Source organism: Alligator sinensis, unplaced genomic scaffold (assembly GCF_000455745.1).
Source record: "Alligator sinensis unplaced genomic scaffold, ASM45574v1 scaffold1064_1, whole genome shotgun sequence".
NCBI lineage: Eukaryota > Metazoa > Chordata > Crocodylia > Alligatoridae > Alligator > Alligator sinensis.
Genome location: NW_005843145.1, coordinates 295534 through 320512, shown reverse-complemented (window position 1 = coordinate 320512; position 24979 = coordinate 295534). Strand labels below are relative to the sequence as shown.

The 24979-nt window shown below is 42.9% G+C and overlaps 1 protein-coding gene across 1 annotated transcript in view; it reads right to left on the bottom strand.

Annotated features, from left to right (window-relative positions):
* Nucleotides 1–537: 537 nt before the first annotated feature.
* The window catches only part of LOC102380863 (signal transducer and activator of transcription 4-like), a gene marked incomplete at its 3' end in the record, with an annotated part of 53461 nt that continues 29019 nt past the window's right edge, over nt 538–24979 (bottom strand). The window contains exons 3-13 of the mRNA XM_006037593.1: nt 17877–17975; nt 15903–15995; nt 13018–13096; nt 9518–9603; nt 8395–8546; nt 6815–6973; nt 5881–5973; nt 5011–5070; nt 1179–1196; nt 1004–1097; nt 538–582 (exon numbers count right to left, since the gene is read on the bottom strand). Coding sequence (XP_006037655.1) covers nt 538–582; nt 1004–1097; nt 1179–1196; nt 5011–5070; nt 5881–5973; nt 6815–6973; nt 8395–8546; nt 9518–9603; nt 13018–13096; nt 15903–15995; nt 17877–17975 — 978 coding nt within the window. The remainder of the gene's footprint in view (nt 583–1003; nt 1098–1178; nt 1197–5010; nt 5071–5880; nt 5974–6814; nt 6974–8394; nt 8547–9517; nt 9604–13017; nt 13097–15902; nt 15996–17876; nt 17976–24979) is intronic.

Below are 24979 nucleotides of genomic sequence, written 5' to 3'. Positions count from 1 at the left end.
AGATCAATTCTAGTTGAGCCAGACACAGCTCCACTGACTTTATACAATTGTACCCCTGCTCCATTTGTGAATTTTCGCCTAGATTATACTTGTAAAAGAACAGTTTCTGCAAGAACCAAAAAGATTTGTGGAATAATTTCTCTTGTTCTTAGTTTTATAAGAACCTTAGCAGCTTTTTAAAAAAAAAAAGTAAGTGTTGGACTCAGGCATTCAAGGTATGTCTGCTTCTGGTAGAACATACCAAATTATTAATTTGGATTACCAATTCCTACTTTCTAACATAACAATGTAGTTGTACATAATTGAGGGTTTTAATTATAACTTCTAAGAAATGTTTATTTCTGAAAAAAATCACTTATCCTATCATATTATCAATGCTTATTGTTCATTTTATAAAATCCTTAATTATTTAGAAAGTTAACAGACTTACTGATAGCTATGATATGGTGCTTAGAACAAGTAAATTTTATTCTAAAATACCCATCAAAAGTAATCCTATGGAAAATAAAACAAACAAACAAAAACTCTCTTACAAACCTCATTTCCTTTGCTTCCAGCACTTGATTTCATTTCTTTGGGTTGCTGAAGAAAAGAACACAAGATTTATCTTCAGGGAATTAGAAGACAGAAGTATTTACTAGTGATATTTGTGACAGTGGTTTCATTAGTATATATGAATAGTGATGATCTATTTGTGCTGTACATCCTTTGAAAATCAATATATTTCTTCCAGCCAGCTGTTCTGTTTCAAAACAGCAAATAATTACGTTATAGTAAATGGGTAGTAAAACCAGAATTTGCTTCAAGTCAGTTTGTATTTGGCTATTGACTTTGTGTATGATAAACATAATACTTATACCCAACACTTGAAACAGGCTCTGATTATGCTTCTAAGTAAATCCATTCAGCAAAATATGTTTTTGCTTTGTTTTTACAAGGCAATTAACTGATGAGATTTGAGTAAAGTTGCATAAGTAAAGTTGGTAAGTACTGGCAAACTTACCAAATGTCGAAATTCTACAGACAGACTTCCATTTGCAGATTCATCCATATTCATAGCTTTGACATGAGTACCACACAGAACAAATCTACGATTGCTAGAAAACACAATAATGTAAGCAGCAGCAACAAAAATAATGAATAATAATTCAAGAAGTTTCATAATTTAATTTTCTTACCTGGCAGTTGAAACGTTCCTTAAAAAAAGAAAAAAAAAAGAAAAAGAAAAAAAAGAAAAGATCTTGTAAATCAGGGTATATCTAACATATACCTTCACTCTATAATGTAATTTAAGGAAAACAGACTAAATTATGAGTTGGTCTTCTTTTTTTAGTTACTTGGTCTTCAGGGCTGTGCAAAACGGCTGTATTTTGATTCAGTTTCAGATTCAGCCATTTTGGAGGACAGTGATTCGTTTCGGTGTTTCGGATCACTGTCCTGTTCTGTTTCAGCCAAATCTCCTCCGAATCTGTTTCAACCAGGCTGCAAGGAAAGCTTTGCACAGTCCTACCTACTGAGCCAGGCGGGACTTGGGGCCGGGGGCTTGGGGCCCCATTGGGGAGCAGGACAGGGCCATGAGTGGCTTGTTTGGGGGAGGGGGAGGGCCACTGCCCTCCGCGCAGGCAAGGAGACCGCTTCATGGATCTCTAATCCCTGTCACACCAGGTTGTGGGGCAGGGAAGCAGCGCAGAGCAGCAAGAAAGCCTGCTGGTCCCTGCTGCGTGACTCGGCTCCGCAGGGAGCAGAGATCCATGCTGAGGTCTCCTTGCCACTGCTGCCTGCCCAGTGATGGGGGGCTGTATGGGGCGGGCAGCAATGGCGAGGAGACCCTGGCACAGATCTCTGCTCCCTGCAGAGCCAGGTTGTGCGGCAGGGATTTCCTAGCCCCCCGTTCGATTCCCCAGCTCTCTGATCATTCCCCCAGTTCTCCCCAGGGGGCGCGGGCCCCTGGATCTGCACACGGGGTTTCAGCAGGCTGCTGCTGCAGGCTGGGGCCAGCTGCAGTCTTCTTGGTGCAGGCTGCGCCAAGTGGCTGCTACTGGCCCCATCCTGCAGTGACAGCCTGTTGAAACTCCATGCGCATATCAGGGGCCTGAGCTGGGGAAATGATTAGAGATCTGGGGGAAGTGATCAGAGCTGGGGAATCTAACCAGGAGTTAGATGTCAATATCAGATCAGTCCTTCTCCTCATCTTTCTTCTCCCTCTTCTTAGTTTTTTGTTTCCTTGCAAGCCTGGCTCCAAAACTTCATAATTCTCCTAAACATTTTGGAAACATTTTGGTGCCTTCTGATTCATTTCGAAGCTTTATCGGAGCCTTCCATTTTGATTCAGATTTGGTGTTTAGGGCACTGAAATGGCCCGAAATACCTCCGAAACAAAATGGCTGCAGAAATTTCGCACAGCACTATTGGCCTTCTATCAAAAACATGGACACAATGTCATTAGTGATAGGGTTTACTAAGTGCCCCGCCAGCCAGAATTTTCACTATCAGAACTGTATGTGCCCATCCAAATGCATCATTCTGTCTAACTGTTTGCATCTGTGTGTTTTAGGGAAATGCAGGCATCTGTACAGTAGGGCACAATACCTAGAAGGCATGCACACAGCAGCAACATGAGGAGGCAATACCCTCTCTTTGTCCTATTGGACAAAGAGATGGAAGGAAGGCAGGAGGCAGGGCAGAGTGCACCTTATTGTTGAGTATCTAATTCAGAGTTGCAACAGCTTGCTTTTTCAAATGCTACGAAAGGACTTGAAGGCACCCAAATAGAGTGTTTTAAATACACTAGCTAAAAAAATTTAGGTGTCCTGTCTACTTTGTGTTAATATAAAAAATAAGGAAGGAATACTGAAGTATTTCAGTAAAGCAACTGTGTGCCTGCCTCTGTCTCTGGAAGGACAAAATTAAATTAACCAGCTATAGTTACTAAATCAGGGGTAGGCAATTATTTCAGATAGAGGGCTGCTTAACAAGTTTTGGCGAGCTGTCGAGGGCTGTATAGGTAGCCCTGCCCCTTGACAGTTGCCCCAGCCCCTGGTCACCACACTGCGACCAGAAGTCCTGCCCCCTAACCCCTGACCTTTGCCACTGGAAGTCCCTCACCTTGTTGACCCCACCCCCAAATACTCCTTTTGGGAGGGGAGGTTGCCATCTTAGAACCAGAAAAAACCCAAATCATATACTAGAAGTCAAACACCTACTATATTTTAATTTTATTACAAAAAATATTTGTCATGACTCAAAAATAAAGTGTGTGCATGTATGGTGGGATGTGGGAGTGTGTGTGGGGGGGCATGGGGTATGTTGGGGTGTATCTCTATGTCGATGGGAGTTGTGGGGGCAGGGTGTGCGTATGTGGGTTTGAGGGAAGGTGGGGGATGTAGGGACCCCACACACACTCCCCCCATGGTGTGCAGCCCCCACTGCCTGGCAGCAGCAGCAGGCAGGGAGGTCAGGGTGCTCATGCCCGGGAAAGGCACGGCTTCAGCCAGCACTGTGCGGAGGGAAGGAGCGGAGCTGCCTTACCACTGGGGCTCTGTGCCGTGTGCCTGCAGCTCCAGCACTCACAGCAGGGGAAGCCCCGTACTGAAGCCTGCTGCCTCCCCCACTCCCTGCTGTCCAGGTCCCCGCACTCCGCTGGGAGTGGAGGGGGCCTTGCCCCTGCTTCCCTGCAGAGTCCAGCACAGGGTTTCCCCTGTGGGAGTGCAGGAGCTGCAGGCGTGGAGGCAGTGGGGGCTGCACTCCATTGGGGGGGAGTGTATGGGGGGGTCTCTACATCCCCCCCCTCCCTCACATGCCACACACCCACACCCTGCTCCTGCTTCCGCTTTGGGTGCAGGCTCCACCACGTGCGTTCCCGCTTCTCCTCAGCTGCAACTCCACCCCCGCCTCCACCTGCCCTGCCACTTCCCTACCTGCTGCCCTGAGCAAGCAGTTTCCAGCTACAGAAGGAGCCCCACCCAATAGCTGCTGGCCAGACTGGGCCCTTCCGCCCACGAGGGTGGGAGCAAGGCCCAGTAGGGTATGTTGGGGGGTTGTACACATGAGCACCTTGCTCCCACCCTTGTGGGCAGAAGGGCTAGGCAGGATGCAATTTGTTGGGGGGTGCTGCCGGCCAGATGAAAGTGCCTGGCAGGCCGAATCTGGCCCACGGGCCATATTTTGCCCACCCCTGTGCTAAATATATATCACCAGTCCACCAAATATATATTTAACTGTACTGCCCGAAGTTGATTCACTGAAATCAACTGGACTATTAACAGAAGTAAAAAGTGTATGTATGTGTAAACCATATTTTAGGGATTATTATGCTACTAACTGGTTACAAATTCAGTTAGAAATAATAATATGTGGAAGGGCTAAAGTTCTGCTGAGAAGAGCCACTGAGATACCTAAGCTCCCTTTCTCTCAGAACTGTAGAAGTTACTTGTAATGTGTTAATAAATCAGTGTAACCAGCTTTCTTCAAGTATAGGAAACTCAGGGAGATATTTAAATCTCTTATGAAACCCCAAACTCATGTCAGGTTCACTTGTGCATGAGAAACTTTTAGTGAACCTGGGCTCATTTATGAACCTAGCCAAAACTCATCAGTTGCAAATGACTTTGCCTTTGAGGTTTTTGGTTTATGTAAACCCTAAACTCAAAGACGACAAGCATATGACTCAAAAGCTGACGAAAGCTTTTGTATGAATCTGCTGCTGCCAACTGAGACAATCAAGTTTTACATAAATCTTGTAAAAATTTTCACTATAGAGATGTTGCCTCAAATTTAAAAAAAATAAGTAAAAAATGTTGTTTTTTTTAAAAAAGAAAAGCTCTAAAAACAATCTTTCACTAGTTATGGAACCTAATAAAATTATTGGAACCTAATAAAATGATTGGCTATCCTCGTAGGTCTTTGGTTTAAAAAACACATCTTTCAAATCACAGAGACCAGCAAATATAGGACTTTGAGTCCTGCCTACTTTAACAGACAAGTGTATATCTTTTTTTCGAAGTTACTTACTTGTCAATAGTTGCTTTCACTCTGATCTGGTAGTTCAGTTCAGGCAATTTAATTAGCAGTCTGGGAAATTAAAAGTGTGAATGATCAAAACCAGAAACTCTTATAAAGTTATTTGTCACCAAAGGGCTGGTAGTCCCTAACCAAAAGTCTCTAAAAATATCTTATTTTAAAGAAAACAAGGCCAAATATCTAGAGATGCATTAAAATAATTTGAAGGATCCCAAGTTTAGGAAGAGGATATGCATTAGTTCAGGGGACAAGCACCATTTCCTCCATTGTAACTGCAAACAAATTGAAAAAAAATAGCAAGGGACTAGATTATAAATACATTTATCCTTACAGCAACATTGAGGGGAACACCATGACAGCAGATGTGAAGGGTTCATCTACCTCACAAACACAGATGGTTTTGTTCCTTCTATTCTTTCTGCTGTGAGTTCCACTGCCACCTGGTTTTTATTATCAGAGGAGGTAACAAGCTGTTAAAAATGCAGGGAGCCTCCAGAAATGTAGCGTGGTATATTGTTAATGTGCTAAACTACTCCTGAAGCTAGACCTAAGCTTGTGCAGTGTTAATTGTTATTTACGTGGTCTACAGCGCCACTAGAGCAATAACGCAATAAAGAATTCTTAAAACTGTGACTGGACAGCATTCTGAAGATCTTACTGGACAGAATCTGTTATCTTCTCACTCTCGATACTGCCGTACTCTACATGTTGTCATGGGTAGTACAGTCTAGTACTCTGTAAGATTTTATATAACAGAACTCTCACTGAAGTCAATAGGATTTATGTTTGAGTATATTCTCCAGGATTTGATTTGCTTTTTATTAAATTTTGGAACTGTTAATATAACCGTCCTCTACTTACCTTAATTTAACAGTGAACTGTATTAAAGTTTTAAGTACCATTGGTCTCTGGGGGTGGGTTGGCATGCAGGGCTGCTTTTCAACCACAAATGAACTAGTTTGAAAGGAAACAGATACAATGGTTAGAAACACACAAATGTACAGACCTACTCAAAAAGCCACAGAAAAGCACAATGCTTTCATCATGGATGCAGATTTCCCTGTGTGCACTGGAACAGCAAGAGTACATCCAAATCAGCTCCTAGCTTTCTATTTACTATTTGTGAGTTATTTCTATAAAAAATTGGTTAATGGACTATATTAAAAACAAAGGCATTAAATAGTGCTGAGCTATCCCATTCAGTTACAACGCACAGGAAAATGTCTTAACAAAAAATGGAGCAGGGAAATACACTATGAAATAAAAATAAATACAATGATCATTTTACATTTTTGGCATTTTTCAAAAACAAATGGCCAAATTCTGTAAAGAGACCAAGCCAGTCCTAGGTATACATTAGTGATTCAGTCACGTGGTGCATCCATAGCACAGCCAAAACAGTAACAATGAAGTATTTACTTTTATATTACATAAGAAGCAAATACAAGGAATAAGAGATCGTAGGAGGCAGTCCCATGGTCAAGAAGAGGGGCACTGAAGAAACTGGCACTCCCTAGTCGCATACCAGGCGTTATTATCTGAGGCATGTGGACAAGTCCCATTGAAATCAATAGGAGTTGTGTCTGCATTATCCAAAGCCAGAACTTAACATGTTAAAGCTGAACCAGCGAAGCTGTTGAGCACCCACAGCTCCTTCCAGCTCTAATTAGAATTGTAGATGCTGACCCCCTCTGAAAATCAAATTCTAAAATCATTGCAGGTATGCTCCTTTTTACTCCCTTCATCTTAATGTTTCCTGCATTTTAAATTACACAAGTTACAATAATTTACATACTTCCGGAAAAGATTGTAGAGCAAGAAGTTGACTCTTTCCAGCATCTGAGGTCTTTGCAGTGGAATAGGATCCCCATCATACGTCAGTTTAGTCAGGAGCTCCTCAAGTTTTTCTAGTTGTCTTCTTACTTGAAAAAGACTCTCTGCCAACAGTGTAAAACTATTGTAGAATAAAGATAAGGCACATTCCTTAACATTAGAATCTGCTGTGTTAAAATAAGCAATTTAAGATCTAGTTAGAGAAATCAGCATCTGTATTGATTGATGTTTATTAGTGTTATTGAGGTAACATGATCTTAGCTGCTATTTACATAGATATATATACCAAACTGCTCCTATTCTGTTTTGCAGATAAGCACTTTCTCAAGAAGTATAATTTGCACCAATTTGAGTCTATTTTTGATTTACAGGAAGAAATATGTATATAAGCAAAATGTTTATAATCATGCAAACGCTATCTTTTCACCATAGATTAGTGTTCTTGGAGGACATGTTCTTTAAGAGAATTACATTTTTATCCCATGGAAGTGTTATGAGGGAAATGAGATGGCCAATCTCAACAACATAAAGAGGATGACTGAAAATTTAATGCAAACACACTTAGCTAATAGTTCACTTTTAACAGAGTTTGTGTGGCTGAAATCCTACATGACCCTTAGAGCAGTATCCTCCTCTCACATAATTAACTGTATAAGATAATTAATAATTCTCCTGTGCCTCTAAGGGATTTTAGGATTTGTCCTACTGTCATCCATCACAAATTTGCATAGCTCCCTAAAACAGCATCAGAAAGAGTTGGTTTAAATAAATTGGAAAAAATATTTTTCCAATTTTTTATTTCCAAAATAAAATGTTATTTTTTTCTGAAGAAGGATGAAATTCTTTTTGGTATTCAAGTAACACAGTTGTTAATTTTTTTAAGTATTTTTCTCCTTTCTTTTTTCCTTCTATGCCAGAAACTTCCTGGGAAATAAAACATTGTTGGAAAGTAGTGAACACAGCAGCAATGTTCTATGCCTCAATTATAATTGTCAAACTTAATTTATGTCCCTATTTGTAACTTGCAATGTAGATGTGACAACTTCCTTTTGAAATTTGTGTTGCTCTCAAATATAGGGCATTTTCTCCCAGATAGCTCCTGTTTAGTGCAATGAATGACCTACTGTTTCAAGTCTGGCACTTAGTGAGTCAAAGCATGAAATCTTTACCTAGTTCTTACCCAAATAAAACTCCCACTATTTTGAAGTGACGACCTCAGTAAGCATAGTTCTTACTCAAACAAAACTCCCTTGAAGACATTTATCTGGGACACTTGTTAGGTTTTGGTTTGACCATCTGCAAGAGTTTCATCTCTATGCATTATATTGTAGTGATATTAATTCAAAGAGAAAATTATTCTTGTTAGTTGACTGCATTTTAGTTATTTACTTCCTTAGCTGCTAATATAACAGGAGTATGCTCCGCTAACTCATATGACAACATCTCTGATGGGACCCTGTCTTTTATATGTGTGCTGGGCTTCTGTGACGCAGCAGACTTCCTGTGGTTTTCAATTAAATTTTAAATTAACTGCAGGTTTACCAGTTCTGGAGTTGATCAAGCCCACCATGTAGAGGGCCTCCAATGCTGGCAATTTGCTGGCGCCTCTTCCAATCTGAGAGCTCTTCAATTAGCATGTTGTTCATCAAGACATCAATTTCATCTATTACCTGCACTATTTTACTGAGAACTTCCTAAAAGGAATAGGGACAGTGTTACAATCTGTCCACAAAGGACACACACAAAATTTATAAATTAGTTCAGTTATAACAATTACTGTAATATTTAATGTTAGGAAAATATGAAAATACACAGTATTTTTTATCCTGTTATTAAGCCTCTATCTTGAAACAGTATGTTCACATTACTGGGAATTTAAATACCTCATGTTCTAAAGCTTATGAATTAATTTTAATTTCTGAGACAGTGGCTGTACTTAGCTCATATTACTTATGATCTTCTTAATCTATGATTCACCCCTAATGTAGATTAGTCTTGAATATTAACTATGTATTTGTTTACTTGTAATTTTTGTGGAGTGTATTCAGATAACAACTCCAAGAATTTGATATTTACAAGTAGTGTTAAGATCAAAAGGTCCCTTCTACAACTCTAAATTGTGTCTCATATCATTTTCTTTAACTGTGAATATATCACATAGAAATACATGAAAATGGACAAACTGTATCAACCCAAACAAATAACCTCTAATGAAGTGTTTTTCTTATCACCAAAGAAGTTGGTCTAGTCATGTTCACAACAAACAGTTTGCATACAACTGAATTCAGAGATTTGATGCTTGGTTTTGTAGTTACAGAATTATGTTTATCTGCAGAGCTTTCCTGACTGCAAAAGCTGTAACTTGAAAACAAAAAAGAATAAGTCCAGGTCAATGCAAAGAGGCTCCTGTGAGCTGATGGGTTCTCTCTTAAGCTCCAACTGGTGTGCACAGGTTTATGCTTTTAATAGGTCTCTTTAAAATTTAGTTATTTAACTACTTGCCAAATAACACACATGCACCTACTGCAGCAATCCTTGTATATCTAGAATACAGAATCACTTATACCTGCTAGTTAAATTTGTGCAAGTGCTTCCGTAAATTTGATTGATTAGTGTGGGAAAAAGGGGAAGAAAGCAAATAAACCACGGATGACACGTTACCAACCTTTCTCTTGTAGTCTAAGGTATTGAGCATATCCTGCAACGTCAACATTTCCTGTTTAATGAGGGCGCTGTTTTTGTCATTCTGTTCTACAGGGGAAAAGGAAAAAAAAAAATCATCCGGTAAACTGAATGTAAAATGGGGGGGGGCATGTTTACATATAATGGGAGGGAGAGGGAAAAACTCTGAGCAGATTAAATTCTGCTAGCTATCTTATAATGTTTGTAAAGTTATATAATATAATTTTAGCTGAATGGACTAGCTTTAATATGAATTTAAGGGTAATTATGAAATTTGGGTATTTTTTTATTAGTAGGACAGGAGTGGGAAGACATAATATATAGAAATGTACTAGTTTTGTGTGTCAGTATTTACTCTTATTTGGTATACAGTTTTGCTTTGGATAAGAGTTAAGTGACTTATTCGCTGTGTACTTTAAAGTGTGTCCCAAGCTTCACTAACAAAACTAAACTTTTTTGGAGCCGTAAGGCATGTCTATGCCACTTCTGTACTGAGCTCAAGAGCACCTCCAAGACACGCATTGCCAATTTGCTTTCAGTTGCATGTACTAAATCCTAGAAATGAGGCAAAGTAGTTGCTTTAGATGCCCTAAGTACATACCACTAAATGTACCCTAGAAACAGAGTATAATAGCAGTGTTGGGGGCTGAACTCAACACTGCTCTAAAGCAGATATATTGCTTTGTTTCCTGAATTTGATACATGTGCCATGGGAGTGATCAAGCAGGGCCTTCTTGGTGGTATGCCCCAGCTTGGCAGAGACATAGCACATAAATCCTTAATGTGAAATACATATTTTCATAGATTTCAGAGACATTAGGGCTGGAAGGGACCTCAGAAGATCATCGAGTCCAGCCCCCTGCCCCAGGGGCAGGAAGTCAGCTGGGGTCATAGGATCCCAGCAAGATAAACATCCAAATTTCTCTTGAAGGCATTCTAAGTAGGTGTTTGAACCACCCCCAGCAGCAGTCTATTCCAGACATTGGGGTCTTGGACTGTAAAGAAGTTCTTCCTTATGTCCAGCCTGAAACGGTCCTGAAAGAGTTTGTGACCATTTGACCTTGTCATCCCATGGGGCGCTCTGGTGAACAGATGTTTCCCCAGATCCTGGTGAGCACCCCTGATAAACTTATAGGTGGCCATCAGATCATCCCTGAGCCTGCGCTTTTCCAGGCTGAAGAGTCTCATAGCTCTCAGCCTCTCATCATAAGGTCTGTTTTCCTGACCTTTGATCATGCATATGGCTCTCCTCTGGACTCTCTCAAGCTTCTTCACATCCTTTTTGAACTGCGGAGCCCAAAACTGGACACAGTACTCCAGCTGTGGCCTCACCAAGGCCGAGTACAACGGGAGAATGGATAAGTGTTTGCCAGTAGTGAATGGATGCAAACAGGTTACACATTTGAGATGAATCATTTACTGATGTTAATCTTCATGGGGATTTTGGAAAAATTTACAGTTCTGCGTATTGGTCATTGTGCAGTGCATTTCTTCCTGTTCACCTACTGGCTTCAAGTCTATCTGGGTTCATACCCTTTTACCCTGCAGCAAAATCTTCTCTATCTCTCTCACACTACTTTAAAGAAGAATTTGGTTTCAGCTGTGTCTGTGCTGACTAAGGCATGGTGCTTCCCATTTAAGTCTGTGCTCTCATGAAGTGGAGTTTGAGACATGCTGGGTGCAATTTCACGAGCAATTAATGTGAAGCAATAAACTCCGGAGCTGTTTGAGCTGGAGTACACTACTCCTGGGTGCAGTGTCTACATGTGCCTCTGGGACAGTAGCACTTTGAGCTGGGGTGGAGATGGCCTGGGCTAGCAGCAAGCTCAGGGGGGAGGGGTGGTTAGCCCTGGGCTCTGGGTGGCAGTGGTGGGCGGTGGAGGGGCTTGCTAGAGCATGAGGGTGCTGAACATGCAGAGCCACGTGGCTAGGTGGCAGCAATGAGACTGGCCCCTGCCCGGTCACCGTCTACACATGTGTTTTGGTGCAGTTTATTACTCCGCCATAAGATAGTACTGTCCCCGCTGTCTTATGGTGGAGTTATTTATTTACTGTCCCCTAATACTGCTGCAAAAGTAGACAGCAATGCTTTACTGCAGAGCTAATTAGTTTACTCTGCAGTAAAGAGCACATGTACACACACCCACTGAGTTCCAGTCTTATACAACAGGTACACCTAAGAACTCAGGGGCTGTAAGACCTTGATTTCTCTGTACTGATGGACCTCAGTTTATCTTTGAATGAGATAGCTCCATGCAGAAGTTGTTTCTGCATGGCAGGCTGCAGATCCTGGAACTATACAGACTGCTCAAGCATGTATGCAAAATGTTTATCAGTTAGTTATTACCCACTAGGTCAAAAAAATGAAACAAATAAAAAAGTTGAGACAGTGGCTAAAAAATTATTTCACATGACTATGTAATAGGGAAACAGTGGAATCCTTCATATCCCATTCCTTAAGAGGAAGGGCCATGTCAAACATTAAGAATTTTGTTTTTGTAAGTTTTCTAAATTAAAGAGATCATCATTTCCTCAACTTGGTAAAACTGCTATGCTTAGGGAATATGCAAATGAGCAATGAAGACATAATTAACTTGTAACTCCAGAAGTGTATTTTATGACACAGATTACAAATTCACATAGGGCATGTCTACACATGCATTTACTCCAGCCTAGATTTACTGTACAGTAAGTGTTTTTGGGTAGATGGCTACACATGCAGTGATTAGAGAGATTTGCTCCCAGTTCCTGCAGCCCTGTAATGCGTCCCTGCAATGCGTCCCTGCAGCCAAAGGGGAAGTTCCAGGCTCCCCCTGGGTGCTAGCCCACGGGCTGGCAGGGAGTACTGGACCAGGAGATAGCTGTCTCCTTGCCCTAGGGGGCTGCCTGCTGCTGGGGCAGGGACAGTGTCCCCCTGCCCCGGCAGCAGGGAGCTCCTGGCCCTGGCTCCCCAATCAGGGGCACTGGGCTTAGAAAGATCTGCAGGAGAGTGTCTCGCTGCTAGCTGCCCCACTGGTGAGTCGGGGCAGGGGGCTGGGACCTGCCTATCCCCTGCAGCTCTTCCTAAGCCCCATGTCTCAATTACCTGATTGGGGCATGGGGCTGGGACCTGCCCCTGACTGACAGTTCCTGGCCAGCCCCAGAGGCTGGCTGCATGTGCAGCCTGTAGCAGGCTCGAGACTGCCTGAAACAGGACAGTCCCCAGCCACCTCCAGGTTGCATGTGCTTCCCCACACAGTCTGGGGCTGGGTGGGACCTGTCTTGGTCAGGAGCAGGTCCCAGCCAGCCCCAGGCTGGGTGGGGAACTGTCCCCATGCAGGAAGCTCCCAGCCCCTGCTCCGCAATTATAAGTGCAATCGCGGAGTTGGGGTTGCGGAACTTATTCCCTGCGCAGCTCCATAAGTATGGAGCTGGGAGGGGGAACAGGCTCGAGTAACCTACACTTTCCCATAGAATCTTAACATAAATAATAAAAAGGCTTACCTAGACTCTGTATTGTCTTATATCTGAAGTCAAATTCTTCTTGCAGATCTTCTAAGTATTTGACATCTTGTTCTGTCATCTTTTCAATAAATAAATAAATAGGATGTAAGGAAGTGTTCACATCTGTCAGGTGCTAATTTATGTTAAAAATAACTAATCTCTAGTGAACTTCTCAGGGTAAATTTAATACTTCCCTTTTCTGTCATTTGAGAATCCCTACGACTCGATACAACTGTTTATCTACTAGTCACTAACCAAAGGAATGAAAGTATGTCACCATATTACATATTTATATAAGGGGAGAGAGACATTTTTTCAGTTTGTGGCCCAGAAAAGTCAAATATTTTATCCTCCCTCTCACTCTGAAATTCCTATTGATACAATCAGTTCCTTTTATCCCACTGCTATGGTAAAATTCTCACAAATTCTCACAAATACCTGGACCTTGTATGTAACTGAACATATAGTTTAGTTTCATGTGTCAGTGCTCCAAATAGTTATTCACATCCATTTAGTTTATCAATTTGTTTGAAAGTATTAAATTACCAAAATTAGTTGAGACTGTTTTTCATTGACCAAAGAACACACACATAATTGTTTATTGGCACAACCCCGCACACAGTACTCTGAACAAGCCCTCCTCTACCTCTCCTCTTCATTGAGGCTAGTCCCAATGGTAATTTGCTGCTGTTGATTATCATTCTTAGAAGAGTAGTTTCACTTCAAAGAATGAAGAGTTACTTTCACAAACTTTATAAATTAAAAATTAAATTTTGACTGTGCATTTGAACACACAATAACCTCTCAAGGAATATCAGGATTTGCATATGCATATCCAAGAAAAGCATTTGTCCTTCCAGGTTAATCCAATAGCGAATCTGCAAGACAAAGCACTTCTACCACTCTGTAGAGACATAAATACAGGGTAATTTCCCTTCTTTAAACAAAGAGTTCCAATTTTTTATTTATTTTTATAAATTTTATTTAGCCTATTTAAACAGTTAATTTTTTCATTGTCCTAAGTCCAAACAGGCCAAGTACTGGTTTGTATAACAGACCCAGCACTTCGGGTACCAGATTATCTCATGATATGATCATACCACACAAAAAACCTTATACCTCAGCATTTAAGTTAATGGACAATTTTGTGTTGACTTCCACAGAACAGTTAAAGTTGTACCTAGGACCAACTTGATTACACAGGTAGGTAGCCACCAACTTTATTTTTAGATAAAGGTACATTGAACTCTGGGCAAAATAGTGAAACAGTTACAGGTTTGGCTTTTTTACAGGGTTTCACTTTCAGGCTATAATACTGAAAAGGGTCGGAAGACTCATTAACCATCTCATAAAAAAGGTGATTTGTGAACAGATTTATCAGACAAAGGGCTATAGACAGTGCTGTAGCAAATCTTACATTTTTTTAGAAGTCCTTCTCCATGTCACTAGCAAAAAGGAGGCTCTGACTTAACACTTATGCAGAACTATCGGTTTGGAGTTAATCAGGGCTAGCTGCATTTTTGGAAAACTAAAAACCCAGTCTCTTAAGTCACAACTTTCTCACAGAAAGCCAAATCCTTTTTTTTTTTTTTTTTTTTACCTCCTGCGTAGGGACTAAACCTTTAAATGACAGGAATAAGGTATATATGCACAAGCACATTCACAGGTGGCTATTTTCTACGCACAATTCAAGCACATCCTATAAAAGTATTGTTCTTTTTAATTGTTCTCATTGTGCCCCTCCATGCACAAAGGCTGTGGAGTAGGCTCTATAGTTTACCACAGGTCTACGTTCACTCCGTTGGGCTGAGGTAGGGTGACAGGCTGCTGGGCTTCTTTCCCTTGGTTAGAATCTAAAAAAATTCTCTTCCTTGGTGTCTCCCTTTACAATTAAACTAAGAACAACAATGCAGAATCCTTATTCTAAGATTCCTCTTTAAGCTAAGCTGTTTCTAGTATCTGCCCTGTTGAGCTTCACATTCTCTGTCCTTACTTCTCCACCTTTTACTGATCCAGAAAAAGATGTCACAAAGAAGCCTTGCCTTTCCTTACTTTCCACTAATAAAAAAACATTTCTGAGTTGATGCCACCAAGATCTTCTTCAACTGGATGTGTGGCTTGGTCTGCAGAAATAAATGTACAGCTCTGTGCAGAGTCCTAGACCCTGATTCTGTGTCACAGGGGGTGCGTCTACACAAGATGTTTGTCACTATGGCAATGTAGTATCAGCGGGCATGAACAGTGACGCTGACGCTACTGCGCAGTAGCAACAAGCTACTATGCAGTAGCTCATTGATACTGTGCTGTAGTGTGGGGAAAGGGCTGTGCAGCATCAGGACTGCACAGTAACACCAGTTACTGCACAGTCATTTAGTACTTGCTTAAGCAAGTAACAACTGCACAGTCTGGCACATGTGTAGACATGGCCAGGGAGTGGCTATGCCTATGCTGCCATCATTGCTGCGATGACAGCTTGTATACAGATTTCCCTCTGTGGCCAACCACAATTTTGAGTATCCACGCTTCATATTCTATATTCTATACCATTTTGGCTACCACAGTATACAACTTTGAGTAACCACGGTTTTCCGTGGCCATGCATCAGCTCGCCACTTGCCATTTTTCCCATAAGCCTTTTGTCTTGCCAACCACTGTTTTGCCAACCATGGGAACTTTCAGGAACCTAACCCCAGTGGTTAGCAAGGGAAACCTGTATACAGGCTGAAATACCTAGCTCTAGGATTGCTAGAAGCATGGCTATAGCGGCACAGATTTTAGTGCCAACTACATGTTTGGGCAGTTAACCTGAAGTGAAGTTACCTCAGGTATGTCTGGACAAGATGCAGGGATTGCTGTGTAGACTTACTCTGTAACATGCAACATACCTGGGCACTGTTCTTAATGGCTGATGCTTTGTGTTCCACATTTCTTTGTCTTTCTGAAACTACAGAGTTCTGCAATGACTTTTCCAGTGGCCCCTAGAAAATATTTGATATACAGTGTGTAAGATCTTTTTAAATATATGAAAACAGCAATTCCATTTCCCCTCACATAAAAAACTAGAGCTGTCCACCATTTGTGTGGTGGAGGGCTGCATGACCCATGGGCTGTAAACCCCTGGGCCACATAATACATGGGCTGCACGTGGGGGGCGGCCAGCTCTTCACTTCACTGTGTGCAGCCTGGCTCCACTCCTGGCTACATGTAGAGCCCAGATCTGCTTCTGCCCATGTGTGCAGCCTGGCCAGGCCCACTCCACTGCTGGCCATTCATGCTGCCCAGCTACACATGCTGCCCAGCTCTAGTACCCCACCTGTGTACAGAGCATGGGCAGCACAGACCCTTCCTTGGTCCTTCCACTGCACCACCCTTACTCCTAAGAGAGAGGCAGGAAGCAGAAGCTGGGAGAGAGTGGGAACCCAGAGCGTCTGGCCACATAGCAGCTAGAGCAATGCAGGGAGTGGTGGCCAGATGGGAGCCCGTGAGCCACCTGTTAACCCCTCATGGGCCACATGCAGCTTTCAGACCACCAGTTGAACAGTTCTGTCCCAGACAACTAGCTTCACCAAAACTTCTAGCACAAAAGTAGAATTTGGAGTCAGGTCTTTAGCTGCTGTATAGCAGTACAAGTTTCACAGACTTGTAAGCAATACATGCTAGATTTTGAGATCAGAAAGCTAAAAGGACATGATCAGTACTGGCAACATTTCAAAATAGAAAAGAATGTTTAAAAACAACAAAATGCAATCTGAAAAATATATTCTTGTTATATTGCTGCAAAATGGTGTTATTGACCTAATAATGTAATAAGTATATAAATCATGTATACAAGCTGTTACTAAAATGCAGTATTGTATATACAACTTATTTATAGAACAGATTCACCTTAAAAAAACACTTACCTTCTACCAGTACAGTTTTTCTAACACACATATTCTATATTGTATTTACCTGAATCCAAGACAACCTTGAATATAAGACAATCCCCCATAATCAGATTTTATTTATTAATATATATTAAGCAGTGGCAGGGAACAGTGGCAGGGAGGCAGGTGATAGAGGAGCAGGTGGTGGGAGTGGCAAGTGGGGGGCGGGGCACGCGGTAGGGGAGGCAGTGGGAGGGCAGACTTCTAACCGTGACTCAGGCTCTGGCCTCACTCCAGCCCAGGGCATGAAGCACATACTTGCAGCCCCAGCCTGACCAAGCAGCAGCAGCAGCAGCATGGCATCACCACCACTGCTACTGGGCTGGGGCAGAGCACATATGTGCTCTGTGCCCCAGCCCAGAGTAGGGCTGGAGTCTGTTGGAGCCAGAGCCAGCACAAGCAGTAGCAATGGTTGCGGGGCCAGGCAGGGGGGCTGAGGCTGGAGAAAGGAAAGGCAGGCTGGGGCAGGAGGGGGAAGACCCAGAGCCACAGCAGCTGCCTGCTCCTCCATCTTCTTGTACTCAAATCTTATGAGGGGCTTCGCCCCGCCATGTTAAATGGTTGGTGGGTGGACCCTCATCTTGGATTCAAGTCCATATACTACTTACAGATTTTTCTCATTAAAAAAAAAACATTAACAAGTGTAGCATGGTATATCATGTTTATATTTCATTTTTAACAATGGGATGTGTTTTAACCATTCTGAAAGTACTGCTTTCCTGAAAGTTCATTCGTATAGTTTCTAAAGATTAGCTGTAACATAGGGAAAACACTTACGACTCTGGTCTTGTAAACAAATGTGCTTAATTTTTAGCAAGTGCACAAGTGTTTGGGACCAACAGGCTAAATATTGCCTTCAGATATATTCACTAATGGCTTCATCATGTAAGGACAGACATGGCTCAAACAGATTAATGAAATACAGTATGTTACCTGTACAGGCATGCTTGCTGCAGCTAGTATTCTTCTCTCTTCTCGTAAGCAGTTTGAGATAATAACGGCTATGTGCATAGGATTACCATGGTATTTCCCCTGAAAACAAAAGTAAATACTACTATAATAACTAAAAGAAATTACAGTAATACAGAAATTATGTATATCATAAATCAATTGAGAAAATATTTGTGTTACTTGAGAAGATTCTGTAACATTTCCAGCTATTGCAAACACTGGCTCAACTATGGAATAGTGTTGTTATTTTGGGAACCCTCATGTTGATTTGTGTGTCAGCTATTTGTGTGTCAGCCAGAACAGCGTTTCTCAGCCCATATGTTGCAACCCAAATGTGGGTTGCAAGAATATATAAAAGGGTTGTGAACATTCATGGAAAAATAGGGAAAATCACTGATTTTCCTTGATTTCCTTTAAAGGAGAAAAACGAGGGAAATCACGAGTTTCCCTTTGCAAGTTGGCAGAGTTCCAGTCTGCAAGGGGATGCTTGGGCCTGGGGAAGCAGGAGGAGGGTGATCAAGGAGGGTGCCACGTGCATGTACACCTGCACATGGCAGCCAGGCAACATGGAGAGCAGCTCCCTGCAGGTAAGTCTAGGGGGCAGGGGGAGGGGCATAGATGACACATCAGTGGGGCACGTGCGCAAGGAGTAATAGATGGGGTGGGGAGCAGGGCACACTGCCCTCACATCCCACAGCTACCCCTCAGGCTGTGGCTGTACCTCAGAGGGGAGATGGGTTGGCAGGCAGCATAGATGACCCAAGGGGAACAGCAGCAGCCAGGCCATGGCAGCAGACTAGAGCTGCAGCCCAGCACAGAAGCGGCCAGTGGTGGGAGAAGGTCAGGGCAGCATGGCCCCACCATCCATTACTCCTCATGCTGCTGGCAGCACAGCTGCCTTGGTGATCCTGGTGGTGGCAGTGGCAACAGCAAGTCTCAACACCTCGCTCCGGTTCCTGTCTGCTGGGCCGTGGAGGTGGCTCCTGTCCATGTTGGTCCAGCCAAGCTGTAGCCTCATGCCCACTGTGGGCACACACCCCTCCCTGCCTCCACCCTCTGCCCCACACACTGCAGGGCTGGGACCTGGGGGTGGGAGGCAGTGAGTCAGGAGTGAGGGGCACCAGCAGGGCTAGGGGACTACAAGTCAGGATTCAGGGGCACCAGCAGGGCTAGTGGGCTCCAAGTCAGGAGTCAGGGTACCAGCAATTTGCACTGTGCAAATTATACAATGATGAATGTCACTTGGGAGTAATAGAGGGCCACATGTTGATATTGCTGCTAATGTTTTCCTTTTGATGTTGATTTCTGTCTTTAAAATTAAGACTGTTGAGCTGCTTTAACTTGTGTGTAATAAGTATTTTGGGGGCAAAATACTTGTGCGTTTTCTATTTAAACTATTTACTGGGTCAGGACTGGCCATCGATGTTTACAAATGGGTCCTGGTACAAAAGAAGTTGAGAACCAGTGAGCTAAAAGGTTGAGAATCACCATTTCCAGAAATATCATTTGGATTTGTTTTGAATATGGTTAAATGATACTGTAGGCATATCACAATGTAGTGCTGTGTGGTGATACTTAAGCCACTTCTAAATGAAGTAGCTCCAGTAATAGAAGAAGTATGGATCCATTAATGTTGAGTTCTGCTTCCCAACAGGGCTATTGAGCCCAGATAGAGAACTATACTAATGTGGTTATACTGCTGCCTGCATTTTGCTAGGTAGACCTACCCAATGTGAAAACAGTGCTGTCACCCAGTGAGTTGTATGCACAAAGTCTCCCAATGATACTAATGCTAATTCCACTGAAAAGATGTTAATGCTAGTGGAAATTATTTTTTAAATGCTTATGCTGTGAAGTATGCCACTGATGCCACTGCACGTCTTCTTGAGAAGACTTGCTCAAACTTCATGCTCAGTCTTCATTCATATGGTTTTTACCATATTTACTTGAATATAAGACAAGCCTGATTATAAGATGTCCCCCCAATAATTAGATTCTATATATGGAAAATGTATACATTTGTTATAGTTCTCCAGGTATGCAATCTCATTATTGGAGGTTTGTCTTGAATTTATCAACCTCCCACTGCTACAGCAGGGAAAAAAGATCGGGGGGGGGGGGGGAGGGGTCACATAGCCCATTTGCCCTTCACCCCTCCCTTCTTCCATCTGCAGCCCCTTTCCCCCTTCTTATTGTCAGACCATGCTCTCCCTGAACACATAGAAATGAGGAACATATATGAAAAAAGTGACCTTGAAATAAACACAGCTGTAGCAATTTGCATATAACTACCCATAGACTTAGTCTACCCAGAAATTATGCATTTTACTTTTTTTTGAAAGTGCTGCAAGTTTTAGCACAGGTACTCTGTAACCACACTTTTAAGCAGCACTTTGGCACCTATTTATTTATAGTGCAAACTGTGCATTATATTAGTCCAAAGCCAAAAGGCTCAGGATTTACCATATAGTTCATTGGGCTGAGTCCCAGCAGATTCAAGCCATGGTGACCCCGCAGTTCAGCACTGCTCAAGTATGTATATATACTCCAAATACCTCTCCACCCCACAAAGGATTCATGTGCTAATTGCCCCCCCCCCCCACTCATGACAGGAACCAGGTGTTCTTGTCATGAATTCTTGGATCCTCCAAAAACTTATATGCAGATGAGGTGCAGAGCAGCTTGGTCTAGCTTTATTTCATGGAGGACAAGGCCACAATCATATGTGAAAAGCTAGGAGGGGAGGAGGGGAGAGAGGGATTCTAGGTGAACTCTTTGGGGCCCTGTTTGGTGATGTCTGCCAGCCATTAAAGGCTGGTGAAGAAATGGGAATAATTGGAAAATAGGAAAGAAAGGCGCAGCTCATCTGTGGGAGTGAAGAGGAAGTAAAAATGTATGCAACGCAGTGGCTCACCATGACTTGAAAAGAGTTGGCGCTGAGGGGGACTGTGCAAAAGTGGCACTATCACACATTTTGTTCAGATGGACTGCACTAACATATCCTTGGCAGGGGAACTACCATGACCATGATGTCAGCAGATGATGGCAGGGAAAGTACCCTAACCAAAATAATACAATTAAAATGGCACTGTGTAGTGGTGGGTTGCACCCTTCTCTGCTTGCAGACAGGAATCCCTATGAGAGCCTCATCGTTAGCTTCCTACTGGCCAGCTTACAGTGGGGGGATCTTGGCTACATGCTACCTTTGTGGAAATGGGAGACTCCGCCTTAGCTTGCTCCTGCAGTCATATGGCTGAGGGCAAGTGAAACTCAGAGGCATGCAAATCCTAAGTCTCCGGGTTTGGGCCTGCACATAGGATGCCTGCCAAAGGATTTGGAAGCATCTGAAGCCCCAGGCAGGGGCGGAAGATGCTTGCCAGTAGTATGTCCACATATGGTTCTTGAATGACTCATGGATTCGGAATTGATTTGGCTGATTTGACTTGGGACACAAAAAATTTTCTTTAAAAAATAAAGGCAGGGGGGAAGGGGGAGGAGGAGATAACATGATTTGGTTTCAGCCCAGGTGGTTTTACATACCTGGAAAGGGATATCCCCTTCTTCCTGGCCTAGAAAGACTTGGGCTAGGGACACACATTCAGAAAGCCCGAGCCTGAATTGATTTAATCTTTGTAGGTTAGTCTAACCTGCCTAGGTTGACCCAGTTTGCAATTGCACAGATATTCCCTCTGGACTGAAGAAATGTAGGCGCATGCCTGCAGTGGCTCAGGCTAGAAGATGGGGGGGCGCTAGAGCAACCCTACCTTCCCTACTACAATGCTGAGCTGGGTGGGTGTGGCCAGGCCTTGGCTGGACCTCTGATTAGGGAAAGGTGTAACCCCCCCACCGTGCCTGAACCGTCCCATGCTTTTTGCTGCTCACTGCTCGGGGCTGGGAGTGTTGCCAGCACCCAGCTAGCACTCTGAGGCAAAGGGGGCGTGTGCAGTGCATGCATCTGTTGATGACACTGAGCTTTTCAATCTCCCTCTCCCTGATTCTTCATAGTGTCTGCAAACCTGACAGGTGAGGGAGCCAGCAGGGGCTGATAACACAGTGTTTATTAGCCCATCAACAAAACAAAAGCCTCTCTCATTAGTGCAAGGTCTTCTTAAACAGCTTTTTCCAAGGAAGGAATAGTGGAACATTACCAGCTGACCTGTTGATTAGCTCCAAAAAGCCCTGTGCTGTCTGCCTCTCCCAGTGGAATTGGAAACACACAGACACCTCTCAGCATTAGCTAGCATACCACATGCCTAGGTTGTGTGGGACTGGGGTCCATGCTGTGGGAGATGGGAGGTAGGGAGGAATCCCTGCATGAGCAGCAAGCAGCGAGGGGGGGTTGGGACCTTAGGAGCAAAGCAGACCCTGCTGTACCTGAAGTCTCTGCTGGAGCTCTGGCTAGGGAGCAGAGTGTTGGGGCCAGCCCTGTTATCTGGAGCGGACAGCACAGCCCAGGGCTGCAAAGCTTGGGGACTTTGGTTTAACTTAAACCAGGAAGGGGTTTGGGACAGACATTGCATAAACTGGTTTGACCCAAATTAGTTAAGTCTGATACTACATTCAACAAGGTTTATCTCAAACCGGTTTCAGCAATTCTCAGACTGGTTTATGTGCACTGAACATCTGTTCTGTTACAGGTTTAAACTAGTTTGTGATCATTTAAACAGTTTTATGTGTAATGACTGATCCTAGCCTCGGTGTAGTTGAGGGTGGAGACCTATCCATTGCACTGTGGATGGGCATCTCTGCAAGAGTCTACTATAACCTCCCAGTGGGAGGACCTTAAGCTACACAATTTATGGCGATGAGGGATTGCGCTTGGGCTCTTCCTCTAGCTTGCTCCTATGGCCCTTTGGCTAGGGGCAAGTGAGACTAGGGGGCATCTGAACCCCACGGCCTCCGAGTTGGGGGTTGCACATAGGATGCCTCCCATGGATTTGGGAATATATGAAACCCTTGACTGAAGGGTCTGGGAGGTAGAATATTTGTCAGTGGTAGTGCCACGCAGACGTGAATGATTGAGCTCTGCTCCATTGATAGAATTCTGAACTGATTTGGCTAATTTGGCCTGAGACACAAAATAAAAAAAAACAAAAACGTAGTAGGTTCCCATTGGCATGTTTACCCTAAATGGGCCTTGTGTTTCATAGTTATGCTCAGTGCTGGCTGCATTTAATAAACTTCATAGTTGATTTCCATCATTGAGCACATGGTGCTTTTAGCAACAGTTCACAGACAGGCAATAGATTTAATGCCGTTTCCTTGTATGTGAATGTAAGACAAGGGGCCTTTCCCCCCCATGTTGATTGTGTGGTACCCCATCTTATCTTCGAGTAAATACGGTAATCACATAACAGCTGTATGACGATACATCCCCAAACAATGTCCCAATGAGAGTTCCTTTGTCCTAAATGCAAACCCATTCTTAGTTAAATATGGTTCCTGTTCCAAACAGATTACAGCCTTAAAAGAAGATGTACGAGACAGTTTGAAGATTAGCAGAAGCAAGTGGGGGTATGAGTTCAACAATAACAAATGCTCATGAATAGGTAAAATGGAGTCTTCTGTAGTACTAGTAGTTTTTCTTCCTCTTTAAGAAAAAATCATGACCATCTACAATAATCCCTGCAAGTTTATTGGTGCATGTGGATTTACTTTACAGTGTAGTATAATTAGGGTCATTATTGTAAAAAGACAGCTAAAGAAATGTTTCAATGAAATTATAGCCATGAGTTATATATTGTAATGGAACAAATTAACTTTCAAATGATAAGCCGCCTGGCTTGACATGGCTTTCTTGTCAGCATGTTTTTATATGATTTTTATCAGGTTTTCCATTTTCATGTAGCCTGTATTTTAGCAAGAAAAACCACATAAGCATTTCAACATAATAATGTGGCAAGCAGAAAAGCCTCCTCAACATACTACACTAGATTAAAGCTGTTCTCACCCTTGAACAGTTTCCCTCCCAATACATAATACATCCAAAGCAATGGAAGAAGCAGCAGCTTCCACTACAAGACACCCCAGGAACAGGATCATTGACTTTAATGCAATGATGCTAGTTTAAAACTGGTATGGAATGAGAACTGAATCCAAGGTAAACAAAGATTAATTAAAGGTTGTGGTTCCTCTTAGCAAAATGGAAAGCATATATACATTCGGAAGTGGTGTCTTTCCCAGCAGTGTTCCTTATATTTTTGCTTTCTGTTATTTCAGTATTTGTTTACCAGTTTGTATTTTTTCATGCTTTTACTAGTCTTTGTAGAGTACCATGTCTTACAAATTATTTTCCTGCATACTTTTACTCTTTCAGACTTGTCCCACTTCTCCATCATTCTGATTTTAATTTTCACACTCACCATGCTTTGTTCCTTCTGAATATTTCCCTTATTCATGCTTTTTCTTTGCTCGGTGTGATCAATTTCTCCATGCTTAGACCATATTTTTATTGTATCTTATATCAATTATTCCACCAGAGACCAACGGGGTGTGCTTATCTGATAAAGGTGTACAGTCTCATTTTTGTGTGATCATATTGTTGGAATCTTAGCAGTTCTTAAATAAAAAAAACTCTTCCGCATTCCTAAGTGTGTTTTGGATAAAGCACAGATAATTAGGAGGAGTTTTTCATTACATATTCTGCCTGCAGTTGCATAACATAAAGACAAACTTTTCAAAGTAGAACAAATTATTTTAATCTTTGGGGTTGGGTTCTTACTGTGTAACTAGCTAACTGCCCGTCAGGAATGATGGGGGGGGAGCATGCAGGGATGAAGCCCTGTGCCCCACCCCCCCAGTCCAGGCCCGTTCCCCCTTTACCTCCTCCTGCTTGGGGTCCAGGCCCGCCTCCCACTCCCCAGCGCAGTGGTGGAGGGAGGGAAGGAGTGGGCCCGGGCCCGAGGGTGAAGAGAAGCTGGGCTGCTGCAGTAGGGGGAACCGCGGGTCTGGGCTGACCTGGTAGCAGCAGGGGAATGGAAGGAGCAGGCTCGGATCCAGTGAGGGGGTGGAGGAGGAGTGGGTCCAGGCCCAAGTGGGGGAGGAGGCTCTCTCCTCCCCTCCCCCCACCGCTGCCGCATCAGGCC